The sequence below is a fragment of the Lepidochelys kempii genome, chromosome 9 (assembly GCF_965140285.1).
Source record: "Lepidochelys kempii isolate rLepKem1 chromosome 9, rLepKem1.hap1, whole genome shotgun sequence".
Classification (NCBI taxonomy): Eukaryota; Metazoa; Chordata; order Testudines; family Cheloniidae; genus Lepidochelys; species Lepidochelys kempii.
The window spans coordinates 1,165,606-1,181,134 of NC_136388.1; the positions used below are offsets into that span (position 1 = coordinate 1,165,606).

Genomic DNA, 15,529 nt, shown 5'->3' on the forward strand with positions numbered 1-15,529 from the left:
TTGTCCCAGCCACGGTCCACGGAGCCTGCGCTGCCATGGAAAGCAGCGGTGCGGGCGAGTTTGCACCCTGCGAGCCTGCTGGCTGGTAACGCTATCGATTTCACAGCACGCCCTTTCCCGCCAAACGGTTCCCTTCGCCTGGGGTTGGACTATCCCATTTATGTGGTTTGCCCTAAATCCCAAATGGGGCACACCTCTCTAATCCCCGCTCCCTTATTCCTATGTGTAGCCCAGGGGCTGTTCTGGTCGGGGTCAGTGAATGGACGGTGCTGGTCTGCACAAGTGACTTCCAGGATCCATCTTCAGGTCCCTGTGAGTGATGGGGCTAGCCAGCCCAGTTTTATCTATATCCACGTCTGCGTTCATGGGACATGTGGGTACAGGGATTTGGTTTGGCCCTCTGTAGCGATACTGAGCAGCTGTGAAATCCTGGTTTAGCTTTAAGGTTCGAGAAGGCACCCTGGAAAGACCCAGGGGTGTTCAGGCCTGTGTCTCATGTTCCCAGTTCGGAGAGCCTACTCCTATGTCACTCTGCTTGCATCGTGCTAACGCTTCCTAAAGTTAGCCAGAAAGTGAGGGGATCTGCTTTAGCACACACATTACTGCACACCGGTTTGAAATCTTTGCAAACAGAGGATTATGATGGTGGCAAATACTAGCCAGGCCGTGGGATTGTTTGCTGCAGTCTGAAGTGAGTACATCTCTCCCCTTTAGATAGTGTTGGATGAGCACATCTCCAGCTAACAAAACGAAATACTGAGCAGGTTGGCGCTCAGACAGTATTTCACCTTGATTTACAGTTTAGCTTCGATACTTCAGCAACTAGACTGCAAGTCTCTTGTCTGATGTCATGGTTTATTCTTTAACTTTTCTTTTTCTTTTCCACTGAGGATAGTATATTGGATAGGCCAGGTGCTGAGTGCCCTGGATTAGTGCAGGGTTTTGCAAAGAATTCAGTGCTGCTGTAAAGCCATGTGTTCCGGAGACATATAAATAGAAAGTGCTGGATGCATTTGAAATGGAAAAGCCACATACTTGATCTATATGTTCCCAGCCCCTCCAGTCTGCGTCGTCTCTCCTATTCCCTGCAGTATGCTTTTAGATCTGAAAACGGAGGGCTTTCCACCCATCCTCAGCACAATGGTAACTGCGGATGGTGTGACCCGTGTGCAGAGCGGCCAGAGAGCGCGTGGCAATGTAAGATGTTTGGCCGTGGGCAGGGGAAAGGGAAATGCTGTCTTCCTGCCCTTGCTGCATTGCTCTTCAGCCCGCTGAAATGTAAATGCAGTGAATGAAATCCACATGGAACAAGCGCTCTGGAAAAGGGACCCATCAGCCCTGAATGGTGCCAGCCCTGTTGTACAATGAACTGTTCTATAAACGTAGGGTAGGGTAATGTGGCAGTCTCCCCTCCCATCCCCTCTTGTCAGAGTCCACCTTACCTGGCTGGGCTGCCAGTGCCCTTCCGCCTCGGTGGTGTGTGAAGGAGCTAGGTGTCTCGGGATCGGGAATGGGCCAGGGAGCCTTTCACCTCCCTCTTGGCAGCTTGGAACGAGCCCGGCGTGATCCTCTGGCTGCTTGGTGCGCAGGGGCTGACATGTTGGATCTCAGACCTGTTCCAAGTGAACAGGGCCCCATGATGGTCACTGACTGGCTGTGTCAGCAGAGGGTGAGGGCAAGGCCCGGGCAGACCATGGAGACCGAGCTGTGTCTGGCACGCCAGGGCAGGGGCAGGCATGTGGCTGAACTAGGTGAAGATGCTTGTCCCTGCACCTTCTCTGTAGTTAAGTGGAGGCCTCTGGCACTCAGCACTGTCAGCCCATCAGTTTTACCCTGGTAAAGTCACTGTGCAGATCGGTCTCGGTGCGTCGTCAGGTGTGAGCGGCTTGGTGCGTGGTGCTTAGAACAGTATTGGAGTGTTTCTTCTGGAGAAGCAAATTGTGCAGTGAGCCTTGAGCTGGGCACTCGGCGCAGGTCTGCTCTGCAAGTGACCCTCATTTCTCACTGCGTCTCTGATTTCTAGAGCACGTTGCCTCATCCTGCAGCCAAAGAGCACTCTCCAGCTGCCAGCCCTGCGAAATTGGGCAGCTCCCGTGCAGCCGAGTCAGTGCTGTGACCTGGGAGCTCGCTACCCACACTCACGGAAAGCTAGTGGGTTGCACCGGGGATGCTGAGGATGTAATTTGACCCATAGAACCTGACTTACGTAATGATCCAGCCTAAGGTGGAACAGCCCCACGGTAGCACTCCGAGTCTGCAGGGCTGGCAGCTGGAGCACTCTGTGCTTGGGGGATGAGCTGATGTGCTCTAGGACTCAGTGAGGCTGTGTACCCATTACTGCTTAGGTTGGCATAGGTTATGTCGCTCGGGGGTGTGAATCCCCCACCCCCCCCAGCGACCTGAGTCACACCGACCTGAGCACTGGTGTGGACGGCGCAGTGTTGGCAGGAGAGCGTCCGCCGCTGGTTGGGGGTGGATGAATTACATCGACGGAGAGCTCTGTCTGCTCTAGCGGCGCTGCATTGGACAGCGGCGCTGCCGTAAGCTCTGTCCTGTAGCCGTAGCCTGAGACACAGTGAATGCGCAGGTGATGCTCTTTCTACAGACTCACTTCCCAAGACAGCTCCATGCTTAAAGGTATCCATGGAGACTCAATAAATCTACAGCTCGGAATTGCCTTTACTTCTTCTGGTGGCTAACAACAGACCAAACTAGAGCAGGGAGAGGTTTAGACAGCAGCGAGAGCTAAATGATGATTAGAAATCAATTTACACAAGTGGAAGAGAAATTAGAATCTGCCCAGAGAATCTAGAATTGTAACTAGCCTAAACGGTGGCTCTGTTAGTGGTTTATCAGAGGGGTCCATTGGCACATTAGAATGCCTGTCCAAAGCATGAAGGCCAAGACCTGGAAGGTCTTTAAACTTCTAACTTCCATTGCCCAGATACCTTTGAAGAATCGGCCCTAAGTTATTAGTATTTAAGTTTCCTGAATTTGATGGAGCTGTTCTCAGGTTACACCAAAGTAAGTGAGATCAGAATCTGGCCCACTGAGCTGTGTGGCCCAGATCCTAGATTCATAGATTCCAAGGCTGGACGGGACTGTCGTGATCATCTCGTCTGACTTCCTGTACAGCACAGGCCATTTAACTGCTCCACAATAATTCCCAGAGCAGAGCTTTTAGAAAAACATCCCATCTTGATTTAAAAATTGTCAGTCATGGAGAATCCACCACGACCCTTGGTAAATTGTTCAGGTGGTTAATTAATCTCACTGTTAAAAATATTCGCCTTATTTCCAGTCTGAATTTGTCTAGCTTCACCTTCCAGCCACTGGATCCTGTTAGACCTGTCTCTGCTAGACTGAAGAGTCCATTATTAAATCTTTGGTCCCCATGCAGGTACTTACAGACTGTGATCAAGTCGCCCCTTAACCTTCTCTTTGTTAAACTAAATAGATGGAGGTCCTTGAGTCTGTCACTACAAGGCTGGTTTTCTAATCTTTTGATCATTCTCGTGGCTCCTCTCTCCAGTTTATCAACATCCCTCTTGAATTGTGGGACCCCGAACTGGACACGGGATTCAAGTACCAGTAACGGCAGTGCAAATATAGAGGTAAAATAAGCTGTCAGCTCCTACTCGAGAGTCCCCTGTTTATCCATCCCAGAGCATGTTGTTGTTGTTGATCACATTAGCTTGTTGTTCATCACGCCGGGCGCTCATGTTCATCTGATTGGCCATCATGCCTCCCAAATCTTTTTCAGAGTCCCTGCTTCCCACGTAGGGACCCCCCTGATCCTGTAAGAAAGCAGTTCTTTGCTCCTAGATGGATACATTTACACTTAGCTGTATTATACCACATGCTATTTGCTTGCGCCCAGCTTACCAAATGATCCAGATTGCTCTGAATCAGTGACATGTCCTCTTCGCTGTTTATCACTCCCCCATTGTTGTGTCGTCTGCAAATGTTATCAGTTGTGATTTTCTATTTTCTTCCAGGTCATTAATAAAAATGTTAAATAGCATAGGACTAAAAACCAATCCCAGGGTGAAACAGACCCGCTCAATGACAATTCCCCGTTTTACAGTTATATTTTGAGACCTATCAATTAGCCAGTTTTTAAACCATTTAATCTGTACAATGTTGATTTTATATATTGTTCTAGCTTTTTAATCAAATAATTGTGTGGTGCCAGTTCAGTGCCTTACAGAAGTCTGTAAGTATATTATGTATGTATATTAAATATATCATTTTTAGATGACAAATCTGAGGAACTGTCCCAGACTGAGGTGTCATTAGAGGAGGTTTTGGAACAAATTGATAAACTAAACTGTAATAAGTCACCAGGACCAGATGGTATTCACCCAAGAGTTCTGAAGGAACTCAAATGTGAAATTGCAGGACTACTAACTGTCGTCTGTAACCTACCATTCAAATCAGCTTCTGTACCAAATGACTGGAGGATAGCTAATGTGACGCCAATTTTAAAAATGGGATCCAGAGGTGATCCCGGCAATTAGAGGCCAGTAAGCCTGACTTCAGTACCAGGCAAACTGGTTAAAACTATCGTAAAGAGCAGAATTGTCAGACACACAGATGAACATAATTTGTTGGGGAAGAGTCAATGTGCTTTTTGAAATCCTACCTCACCAATCTACTAGAATTCTTTGAAGGGATCAACAAGCATGTGGACAAGGGGAATCCAGTGACTATAGTGTACTTAGATTTTCAGAAAGCCTTTGACAAGGTCCCTCACGAAAGGCTCTAAAGCAAAATAAGCTGTCATGGGATAAGAGGGAAGGTTCTCTCATGGATTGGTAACTGGTTAAAAGATAGGAAACGAAGGGTAGGAATAAATGGTCAGTTTTCAGAATAGAGAGCAGTAAATAGTGGTGTCCCCCAGGGGTCTGTACTGGGCTCAGTCCTATTTAATATATTCATAAACAGGGGTAAACAGTGAGGTGCCAAAATTTGCAGACTGCAAAGAGCTACAAAAGGATCTCTCAAAACTGGGTGACTGGGCAACAAAATGGCAGATGAAATTCAGTGTTGATAAATGCAAAGAAATGCACACTGGAAAACATAATCCCAACTATAAATATAAAATGATGGGGTCTAAATTAGCTGTTACCACTCAAGAAAGAGATCTGGAGTCGTTGTGGATAGTTCTCTGAAAACATCCACTCAATGGGCAGTGGCAGTCAAAAAAGCAAACAAAATTATTGGGAATCATTAAGAAAGGGATAGAAAATAAGATAGAAAATATCATGTTGCCTCTAGATAAATCCATGGTACGCCCACAACTTGAATACTGCATGCAGATGTGGTTGCCCCATCTCAGAAAGATATATTGGAATTGGAAAAGATTCAGAAAAGGACAACAGAAATGATTAGGGGTATGGAATGGCTTCCATATGAGGAGAGATTAATTAGGCTGGGATTTTTAAGCTTGGAAAAGAGATGATTAATGGGGGATATGATAGAGGTCTATAAAATCATGACTGGCATGGAGAAAGTAAATAGGGAAGTGGTGTTTACTCCTTCTCATAACACATGAACTAGGGGTTGCCAAATGAAATTAATAGGCAGCAGGTTTGAAACAAACAGAAGGAAGTATTTCTTCACACAATGCACAGTCAACCTGTGGAACTCTTTGCTAGAGGATGTTGTGAAAGCCAAGACCATAAAACGGTTTAATACAGAACTAGATAAATTCATGGAGGGTAGGTCCATCAATGGCTTTTAATCAGAATGGGTAGGGATGGTGTCCCTAGCCTCTGTTTGTCAGAAGCTGGGAATGGGTGACAGGGCATGGATCACTTGATGATTCCCTGTTCTGTTCATTCCCTCTGGGGCACCTGGCACTGGCCACTGTCGGAAGACAGGATACTGGGCTAGATGGACCTTTGGTCTGACCCAGTAGGGCCATTCTTAATTTCTTATGTAAACACTATTACTTTTATCAACCAAACTTGTAATCTCATCAAAAATATATAAACTTAATTTGACAGGATCTGTTTTTCATAAACCCATGTTGATTTGCATTACTTACATTACCTTATTTTAATTATTAATCGAATCCCACAGCAGCCACTCCATTATCTTACCTGGGATTGATATCATGCTGACAGAGTTATAATTACACAGGTCATCCTGATTACACTTTTAAAATATTAGCACAACATTGGCTTTCTTCCAGTCTTCTGGAAATTCCCCAGTCCTCCAAGACTTATTGAAAATCAACATTAACAGTCCAGCGAGCTTCTCAGCCAGCTCTTTTAAAGCTTTTGGATGCAAATTATCGTGACTTGCTGATTTTAAAATGTCTGACTTTAATAGCTTCTATTTAATATCCAGATACATTGGTGGAATGGAAAGAGTGTTATCACCATACAATGAGATTGCCTAAATCTGTTTTTTTCCCTAAATACAGAATAGAAATATATATGGAATACTCCTGCCTTTTCTGCATTACTGTTGATAATTCTTCTATTTCCATCTAGTAACGGACCAGTACTGTTGTCAGGATTCTTTTTGTTCCTGGGATGTTTTTTAAAACACTTTGTTATTGTCCTTAACTCTGCGGGCCATAGACTTCTTATGTTCCTTTGCTTTCCTTATCAATTTTCTACAGTTCCTAAATTCTGATATATATTCATGACTATCAACTTCCCCATTCTTCAATTTGTTGTGGTGTATGTGTGTAAACACATTATTTTTTATAGGTGCCTTCACTTATCCTCTAACCCAGGTGGTTTTTTTAAACCGGTACACCTTCTTCCTCGATTGTGGTTTTTTGGGCAGCTAGTAAGGTGTTCTTAAACAATTCCCAGTTATCATTCAGATTTTTCTGATTAAATTGTTCCTCCCAGCTGATTTGTCTCATATTCGTTTTCAGCTTTGTGAAATTGGTCCCATTAAAACACCAAGTATATATAACTGGTCTGGAATTCATTGTTCTTGGACATTATAAATGTGATCCAATCATGGTGTCTTATACCTAAGTTACCATTAACTTTTAGTTCTGTGATCTGTTAGGATAAAGCCTAATAAAGAATTCCCCTGTGTTGAGTTAGGAAATTGTCATCTATAATGTTTAGAAATTCCAAGGATGTTTTAGTACTGGCAACATGAGACCTGCAATGTATGTCGCTCAAATTGAAGTTCCCCTTGATCACTCAGCTTTTCTTCCTAAACATTACAGATAGGTGCATAAGGAGCCTGTCATCCTGTTCTCTAGTGTGATTTGGGGTCTGTAGCAGACACCAGCTAATACCGCCCCCATCTTGTGCTTGATCCATTGGACATTGATCCATAAGCATTCATGAGCATTGTCTTCTGAGTTATCAGTGACCCAGACACAGCTGATACCATTTTTGACACAGAGTGCCCCTCCCCTCTCCCTCCCCTTTTGCTTACTCAGTCCTTCCTCAGTAGGTGATAACCACTGATTTTAACAGTGCAGTCATTGGCATCACCCCACCCGGTGTCAGCAATGCCAACTAGGTGGCATTTACGGTCACAATGAGTGAGACTAAGATTTTGTCATGGATAATAATAACTAATAACTGTAGCAGTGTCCAAGGAGCTGCCAGGGTCGTCCTCCTTCCCAGAGGCGGTGGAGAGCCGCTGGGGTCCCTCTGCGCCATGGCTGGGGAGCCGCTGGGGTCCCCCTGCTCCACAGCAGCTGGCAGGGAGGTGTGGGTGTCCCCCTGCTGCCACGGCTGGCAGGGAGCTGTGTGGATCATCCTGTCCCCCGCAGAGGCTGGGAGGGGGATACCTCACAGCTCCCTGCTGCTGCAGGAGGCAGCGGGACCCTGCAGCTCCCAGCTGCCGAGGCTGAAGTCACGGAGGTCTTTGGAAGTCACGGATTCCGTGACTTTGGCTACTTCTGTGTCAAAATTGTAGCCTTAACGATGAGCAATTCCGATTCCTCTTGGCAGTTACCCAGGCTCCTCACACTGGTGTGTTGGCAATTTAAAAATTTCTTCTTTTCACAGCCTTTGGTTCCTTCATTAATTTTGTCGTCTTCATCTCAATTTTGTGTTGACTGAAGGCTCGTGTTTTCCCTGTTTTTACCCTCCTCTGCTGCTGTTAGTTTAACCCCCTCCTTACTGCTGTGGCTAGCTGTCACGGAGTCCCTGGGCGATGCTCTGGAACTGCTCCCCATGAAGCCAGTCAGGACTCTGGGGTAGTCGCCTTTCTGTGAGCAGCCTGTCTTCAGGACACACAGCTCACACAGCTTCCACCTTCCTGGGTCTGGCCTCGGAGCATTCAGCATCCTCTGCCCCTCCGTGTGCTTCCCCCCAGCGAGTCCACTCAGGTGGGGCTCCTGGGGAAGCCAGAGGGTCCTGCACCCCAACTTCGCAGTCAGACGTGACTCTCAGCCAGCCAGTAAAACAGAAGGTTTATTAGATGACAGGAACATGGTCTAAAACAGAGCTTGCAGGTGCAGAGAACGGGACCCCTCAGCTGGGTCCATTTTGGGGGGGCCGTGAGCCAGACAACCACGTCTGCACTTCACTCCATGTCCCAGCCAGCCCCAAACTGAAAACTCCCTCCAGCCCCTCCTCCTCTGGGCTTTGTTCCTTTCCCGGGCCAGGAGGTCACCTGATTCCTTTGTTCTCCCACCCTTTAGCTCTCACCTCGCAGGGGGGAAGGGCCCAGGCCATCAGTTGCCAGGAAACAGGGTGTCGGCCATTCTCTGTGTCCAGACCCCTGCACACACCGGCCCTCTAGGGCTCTGCAATGATCATACACCCTTACCCCACCACCTAGAGACTTAAGAACTGCCTAGGGGAAACTGAGGCACCCCCACACTATTCAGAGGAAACATTAAGAAGAGTCCCACTTCGTCACATCTCTCCCCCCTTCGAGATCGAACTGAGCGGGGTCACTTTAGCCGGTGACCTGGGGAAGTTCGAAGCCACCAACGTTCCCATGGATGCCCCAGCCTTCCTTGGTAGGAGTTACACCAGGCCCTTCCAGTTTCACGCCCTCCCTTAGGTCAGGGGTGGTCGATAGCACTCGCAGGCCGCATGTGGGAAGGTTTATGCAGCCCATGCCCTTTGGCCACCCCAAGAATGTCTCCCCATTGACCATCACCTTCTGCTCCCACTGGAGATCCGAGGGGCCTGGCCCCAGAAAACTCCACACAGACATATAGGTTGGGACCAGGAGTGGGAGCGTGTCCACCTCCCCACCCATCTGGCTGATGGAGTCTGTGGCCTTGGGACCCAGCAAGGGAGCTAGACACCGGGGCTTTTCCGCAGGGTCCCCTTGGTTCAAATCGCCAGCCTGCTCAAAGGCAGTGAGGTGGGCATCCACACCCCCCCCCTTAACTAGGGGCAGCAATTTAGTCTCGAGGTTCCCTGCGGAACTGGCCCCCCGGGGTCTATCCCCACTCACCCCGGGGAGGTCCCCTAGGCCTCTCCACCCCACCACCGCCAGTTCATGCTGCTGCTGCTTCTGCAGCTCTTTCTCGGGCTCTCGCTGTCTCTCACAGTCCTCTTGCTCCCTCGGACTCAGCTCCAATCCCGTCCGTCTCGATCCCCCGATGGGGAACCCGATCGTGAAGACCCCCGTCTGGTCGGGGACAGGAGTCTTGGGGATGCCTGGCTCCCACTCCAGCTGCTCCCAGATCCTGCTATAGCCCCAGTTGGGGTCAGGAATCTGTTCCTTAGAGCGGTCATCCTCCTCCAGCTGCACGATTAACTGTGCTTTGGTGAACTTTCCAACGCTCAACCCTCTCTTTTTGCACAGGGTTACAATGTCCTTCTTAAGGAGACGGGGACAGACCATCACTCCGCTCCTCCCAAGTTGTTGTGGACTCACAGGCCCGTGTGTTCTCAGCTCCCCACGGTTTCCAGGGAGAACCCCTAGTGTGCCAGCCCTTCTCGAGGTCACCACCTCTTTGCCAGGGTCGAGCTGCAGACTCCTCCGCCCCTTGGACTGCTCACTGCAATCCCCAGGGGAACCCTGTTACTGCAAAAGTCCTTCTCTCTCCCCGGGCCAAGCTGCAGGCTCCTCCGCCCCTGAGACTGCTCACTGCAGTCCCCAGGGGGACCCCACTACTGCACAGTCCTTCTCGCTGGTCACACACTCCCAGGGGTTAACCGCCCCCTGAAACCGCTCCTCTCTGAGCCTTCAGCAGGCCTGGTCCTCGGCAATCCCCCTTCGTGTTACTGCTCCCCAGTCACTTACTGCAGGAAGCGCCATCCACGGGGTGCAGTACATCCCACCGCTGCCACCAGTTGTCACGGAGTCCCTGGGCGATGCTCTGGAACTGCTCCCCATGAAGCCAGTCAGGACTCTGGGGTAGTCGCCTTTCTGTGAGCAGCCTGTCTTCAGGACACACAGCTCACACAGCTTCCACCTTCCTGGGTCTGGCCTCGGAGCATTCAGCATCCTCTGCCCCTCCGTGTGCTTCCCCCCAGCGAGTCCGCTCAGGCGGGGCTCCTGGGGAAGCCAGAGGGTCCTGCACCCCAACTTCGCAGTCAGACGTGACTCTCAGCCAGCCAGTAAAACAGAAGGTTTATTAGATGACAGGAACATGGTCTAAAACAGAGCTTGCAGGTGCAGAGAACGGGACCCCTCAGCTGGGTCCATTTTGGGGGGCCGTGAGCCAGACAACCACGTCTGCACTTCACTCCATGTCCCAGCCAGCCCCAAACTGAAAACTCCCTCCAGCCCCTCCTCCTCTGGGCTTTGTTCCTTTCCCGGGCCAGGAGGTCACCTGATTCCTTTGTTCTCCCACCCTTTAGCTCTCACCTCGCAGGGGGGAAGGGCCCAGGCCATCAGTTGCCAGGAAACAGGGTGTCGGCCATTCTCTGTGTCCAGACCCCTGCACACACCGGCCCTCTAGGGCTCTGCAATGATCATACACCCTTACCCCACCACCTAGAGACTTAAGAACTGCCTAGGGGAAACTGAGGCACCCCCACACTATTCAGAGGAAACATTAAGAAGAGTCCCACTTCGTCACACTAGCCAGTCCCCGAGGAGATTGGTCCCCCATCTATTGAGGTGGAGTAAATCGGCGTAGCCCCCTTGACGTCCCCATGGATTTACAGCTGCGTGAGTTTGTCACCTTGTGTTGCTGATTTTTCTTCTCTCTCTCTCCTAGAGATAGAACGGATAATCCAGCTGGACTTGGACCTGCAGTACAAGACCAACATCCGAGAGCTGTTTGAGGAGTTTGACCATTTCCTGCAAGGAGCCGTCATTGGGATAGCCAGAGAGATGCAGCCTGTCTACAGGTATGCCAGTGTGAGTGGCACTCAGCAGAGGTGGCGAGACAGCAGCTGGCGTTCCTGTGCTTTGCTCACATGGAGACTTACCCTGCAGAGCAAAGTACAGAGATCCCATGAGTCCTGCCTACTGGGGCTGTGTATTGGGGGTATTCAGAGTCGGGTGTCTGTGTGAAGGGAAACATACAGGACGCTGTTCTTTGCCTAAGTCATTAACTCCATGTGTCACTTCGGACAGAGAGGCCAAAACTTGCAAAGCTGAGTTCCTGAAGTCTGTACATGGGCTCCCTGGACGTGGCCTGGCTCCCGGCCGTGCTGCTCCCAGAGGAGTCGCTGTGACTTGTGGGTGCTAAGGCCGCTTCTCTCTAGGTGCCTACAGCTGGATTTAGGAGCCTAACTCTGGGCGTCTCCATCTAAAACCTTGGCCACAAAGATTCAGTTCTGTCAGTCAGAGCAGCAACGGTTTCCCAGGCCAAGGTGGGTGCCAGGTGACAGCTGCATGTGTGTTTTGCTAGTCTGACCACTGAGCCGAACCAAGTTCTAATCACAGGCTCTGTGCAGTGCGGCCATCCTCCTGGCCTCTCTGCTCACCTCGGGGGGCTGCGTGCACGGCATCGTGGTGATGCTAGGTGTAAATGGGTCTCACCCTCCACTTCCTGCACCGATTTCAGACCACATTCAGTGCTAAAAAGTGACCCCGGCCAGGGAATCCCTGACCCCAAACACGGTGAGCACCTCCATACTAGGGGCCACTCTTGGCTCCTTGCACTTGATTGGTTCTTTCGTTTCACTGCAGGCACAGAACAAAAGGGAGGAAAGCGAGGCTTTGAACTGCCTGAAGGGTCCTGCTGGAGTGCTGAGTATACGGGCTGGGAATATATTGACTTGCATGTTGTGTAGATGTGGGTTTCCCACATGTCCTGGAGGCTACTGCTCTTGCTGGTGCTGATTTCAGTTGCAGTCGATGATTTTTGTACTGAAAAATGTCCTTTGGTCTAAGACATATTTGTACGAATGCTGGAGACTACACACTGATAAAACTCAGTAATCCTGCTTTGCAAGCTCGACCCAGGTGGAGAATTCAGGAGTTCAAGCCGCAGCCTGCTCCAACAGAGCCAAAAATGTTTCCAGTCACAGTCACAAGGCCTGGCAGGGGCAAGCGAACGGCATTTCCAGTGTCTTTGTGTTGGTTTCTCTCCACTATTGCCGGGTGAAAGTCACATAACCAATGGGGAGCCTGGCTGGGTAGCTAGTGACTCCGAGGAGCCCCTGACTGACCCTACACCCCATGTAGAAATCGGCAAAGGAGGATAGGGAGAGAAACCGTTTTCCCTTCTCTCTATCCCTGACACAGCATCTGGGATCACTAGAGCTAGAGACATTCACATGGCTTCAGACCACAGTATGATCTTTTTAAATATGTGTAACCGCTTCTGAGAGTGCTGGGATTTCTTTAAGGAAACGTGACTGCTTCCAGTGAGAGTCACTGGCCTGGGACTTGGCCTGGTTGCTAAAACACGATAATCCTTTTGAAATGTTTTTCTATGAGATTAGGGTCCATCTCCAAGCTGTGCCTTGGTTTCACATTGGGAGTCCGCTTGCAACATGAGCTCAGTGGGATCATGGATCTGGATTCACACGCTAATGAACTCCTCACAAAGTAATTGTCCGACCTGGGTGTCTCTTGGCACCATTGAGTCGCTTGTGCTCAGCAGGAAGCCCAGACTGAGCCAGTGCAGAGTGAGGTCCCATTTCCTTTTCAGAGACAGAAATGTGGGTCAGGTTTCAGGCCATCAGCGAGGTGTAGGAAATGGATGTTTTCACTTCCTTGACTGGGCCAGGCTTGTGGATAACGAGGAGCCAGGGTTTTCCAGGGCTGTCGCCCTTCACCACTGCAAATCCCAGCAGCTGGGAAGTGGAGTTAACAGAGCTCTGGCGTCCCCCGTCACAGCCAGAGCTGAGTGTGCACCCAGTAGGCCCAGAGATTCACGGAGCTCCCCCTTGGCACCTCAGTAAGTAGCCTCGTTTTCAGCAGAGCCCGGTGTGTTGGGAGCTGAGCCATTCCATCAGCTTGGTCTTGCGTGATCAGGGTGACGTGGCCCCGGAGCCTCAAGCGAGCTCCAAGCTGCACAGCATCCATGGTGATGCACAACCATCCAGTGCAACGGGAACCTGATCCATTGTTTTAAAGGAGTTGAAGGTATGTCAGGGTCTTTCCCTGTCCCTGCTGCCGCGCCCACCCACCACTCCCCCTCCTGCCAGGTTCATGGGGGTTACAAACTCTTATATAAAACCAAACCCCGCCCATGCTGCTGTGCGAAAGAGCCACAGAGACTGGGAGCCTGGCTGGCTGGCTGCTCAGGGACACAGCGGCACCGCTGTGCACAAGGGCCTCTCCTGGGCACAGAGTAACCGAACTGCCAGCCTAAGGGATGTGTCTCTGCCTCTCTCACCTCTAGTGACCATACACGAGGCCTGTAACGGTGGCAGGGAAGAAATGCTTCAGACAGTGGCTTTGAGTTTGACGATGCCCCACAACTTCACCCCAGCTTTGGGGACAGACGAGCCTAAAACACAAACCATAAAGACGGTGGTGTGAGGGCAATGCTAGGCTCCTTCATGTGCAGAGAGAAAGTTGTTATTGAAGAGAGGTGCAGGGGAGTGATCTGAGCGCAGACCAGGGAGCTGGAGCGAGCTAGCAGACCAGGTGCCAGCTCATGCGAAGGTCCCCAGGTCCCAACTGAGCACGGACACGCCCACAGCTCGAACCGAACTGGCTCATCTGGGTGCTATGGGTTTAGTGTTTAGACTGTATTGAATGCTTGTGAGTTGCTGTTTACGTTAATCTCACATATTACTATGTAACATGAGATGCAGATATTCTATGTAAGCATTGATACAGTAAGCCCCTGTGACTGCGTAATCGCCAGACAGGGGAGGGACATTAGTGTAAAGTGCTGGTCTCCAACAGAAGGAGACCATCCTGGCCAACAAGGAAGGCCCATCGACACCAGACGGGCTAGTGTGGGACATTAAAGAGGATAAAAGACTTTGTTGCTCTACTTTTCCCCCACCCCAATGAAGATGAGTCTTGCAAGTGGCTTCCTCCCATCCGCTGAGGTCACAGTTCAGGGCACATGCGGGGATGGGAATAAAACCCCCTAAGAAGGAGGACTGGACTCTGGGGGCAAGGTTTTTAGGCAGAAGCAAGAGAACCCCAGTGCTTAGCTTGGGTTAGCCCTAAAGGACATATAGAGCTTGCTTTTTATAGAAGCTTCTAGTACCTTTTGAAACTTAAGATGGTAGCTTATTTGTGTATGTAAATTTACCTGCTTTAACCTTGTTCTTTAAGCTCTTGTTTCCTTTTCCTATTTAATACATCTTTAGTTGGTTTATTATAAGATTGGCTACAAGCATTGTCTTTTGTGATAGGATCTAAGGTGCCGTGGGAAAGTGACTGGTCCTTTGGGAGTGGGAGTAACCTGAATATTGTTGTGATCCTTGGTGTCAGGGACCATCTGTCACACTTAGGTGGAGAGACAGATTGGAGTACCCAAGGAGACTGTCTGTGACTCCATGTGAAGACTGTTATAGTGGCCGGGGAGTTTACACTTGCTAATTGGTCGGTGAAATCTAAGTGTAGAACTCGCAGCCAATCTGGGGTTTGTGCCCTGGTTCCTAACAGTCTGCCCGGAGCTTGGTAGTCATGACCTGGAGCCGCTGCAGGACAGCTTGACACCAGGAGCCCCCAAGTTCTAATCCCAGCACGGATCTAGGTGAACTCGGGCAGGTCGCTGGAGCAAAGCTCCCTTGGTGGCCCGTAGACAGAATTCGAACTCTGTCCTCGGGCGCCTGTCTCGAGGTGCCTGATTTACAAGTGTGCTGAGCACCTGCCGCTCCCATGGACCTTCCATGAGACCTGGGCAAGGGCTTTGCTGAATTACGGCCTAGAAGGGACTTCAGGGTTTGCTCTGCTGTGTCTGACTCCTCGGGGGGCCGGGGGAACACGGCTACCCCATGGGCACCGTTCCTCATCTCTGAATGCAGCAGGAGCGCTCACGCCTGCTGTCAAATTCAGCCGTAACTTCCTGCCTGTAACAATAGTAATTCCTAGCTCTGACACAGCATTTTTCATTAGAGACTAGTAAGGTGCTGTGCAACGTGAGTCAGCAGCATCACTCCCTTTGTGCCTGTGACGCGTGTGGCCGGCTTTCCGCACAGTGCAGTCAGACTAAAGGAGCAAAGCAGGTTCTTGCGGTGTCATTTCCAGATCCCCTTTG

General features: G+C 50.1%; 1 protein-coding gene across 3 annotated transcripts in view; it reads left to right on the forward strand.

Annotated features, from left to right (window-relative positions):
* The window catches only part of XXYLT1 (xyloside xylosyltransferase 1), a 103,576-nt gene that overhangs the window by 52,663 nt on the left and 35,384 nt on the right, over window positions 1-15,529 (forward strand). For all 3 annotated transcript variants that reach the window (XM_073358987.1, XM_073358985.2, XM_073358986.2), the window contains exon 3: window positions 11,126-11,258. In XM_073358987.1, coding sequence (XP_073215088.1) covers window positions 11,126-11,258 — 133 coding nt within the window. The remainder of the gene's footprint in view (window positions 1-11,125; window positions 11,259-15,529) is intronic.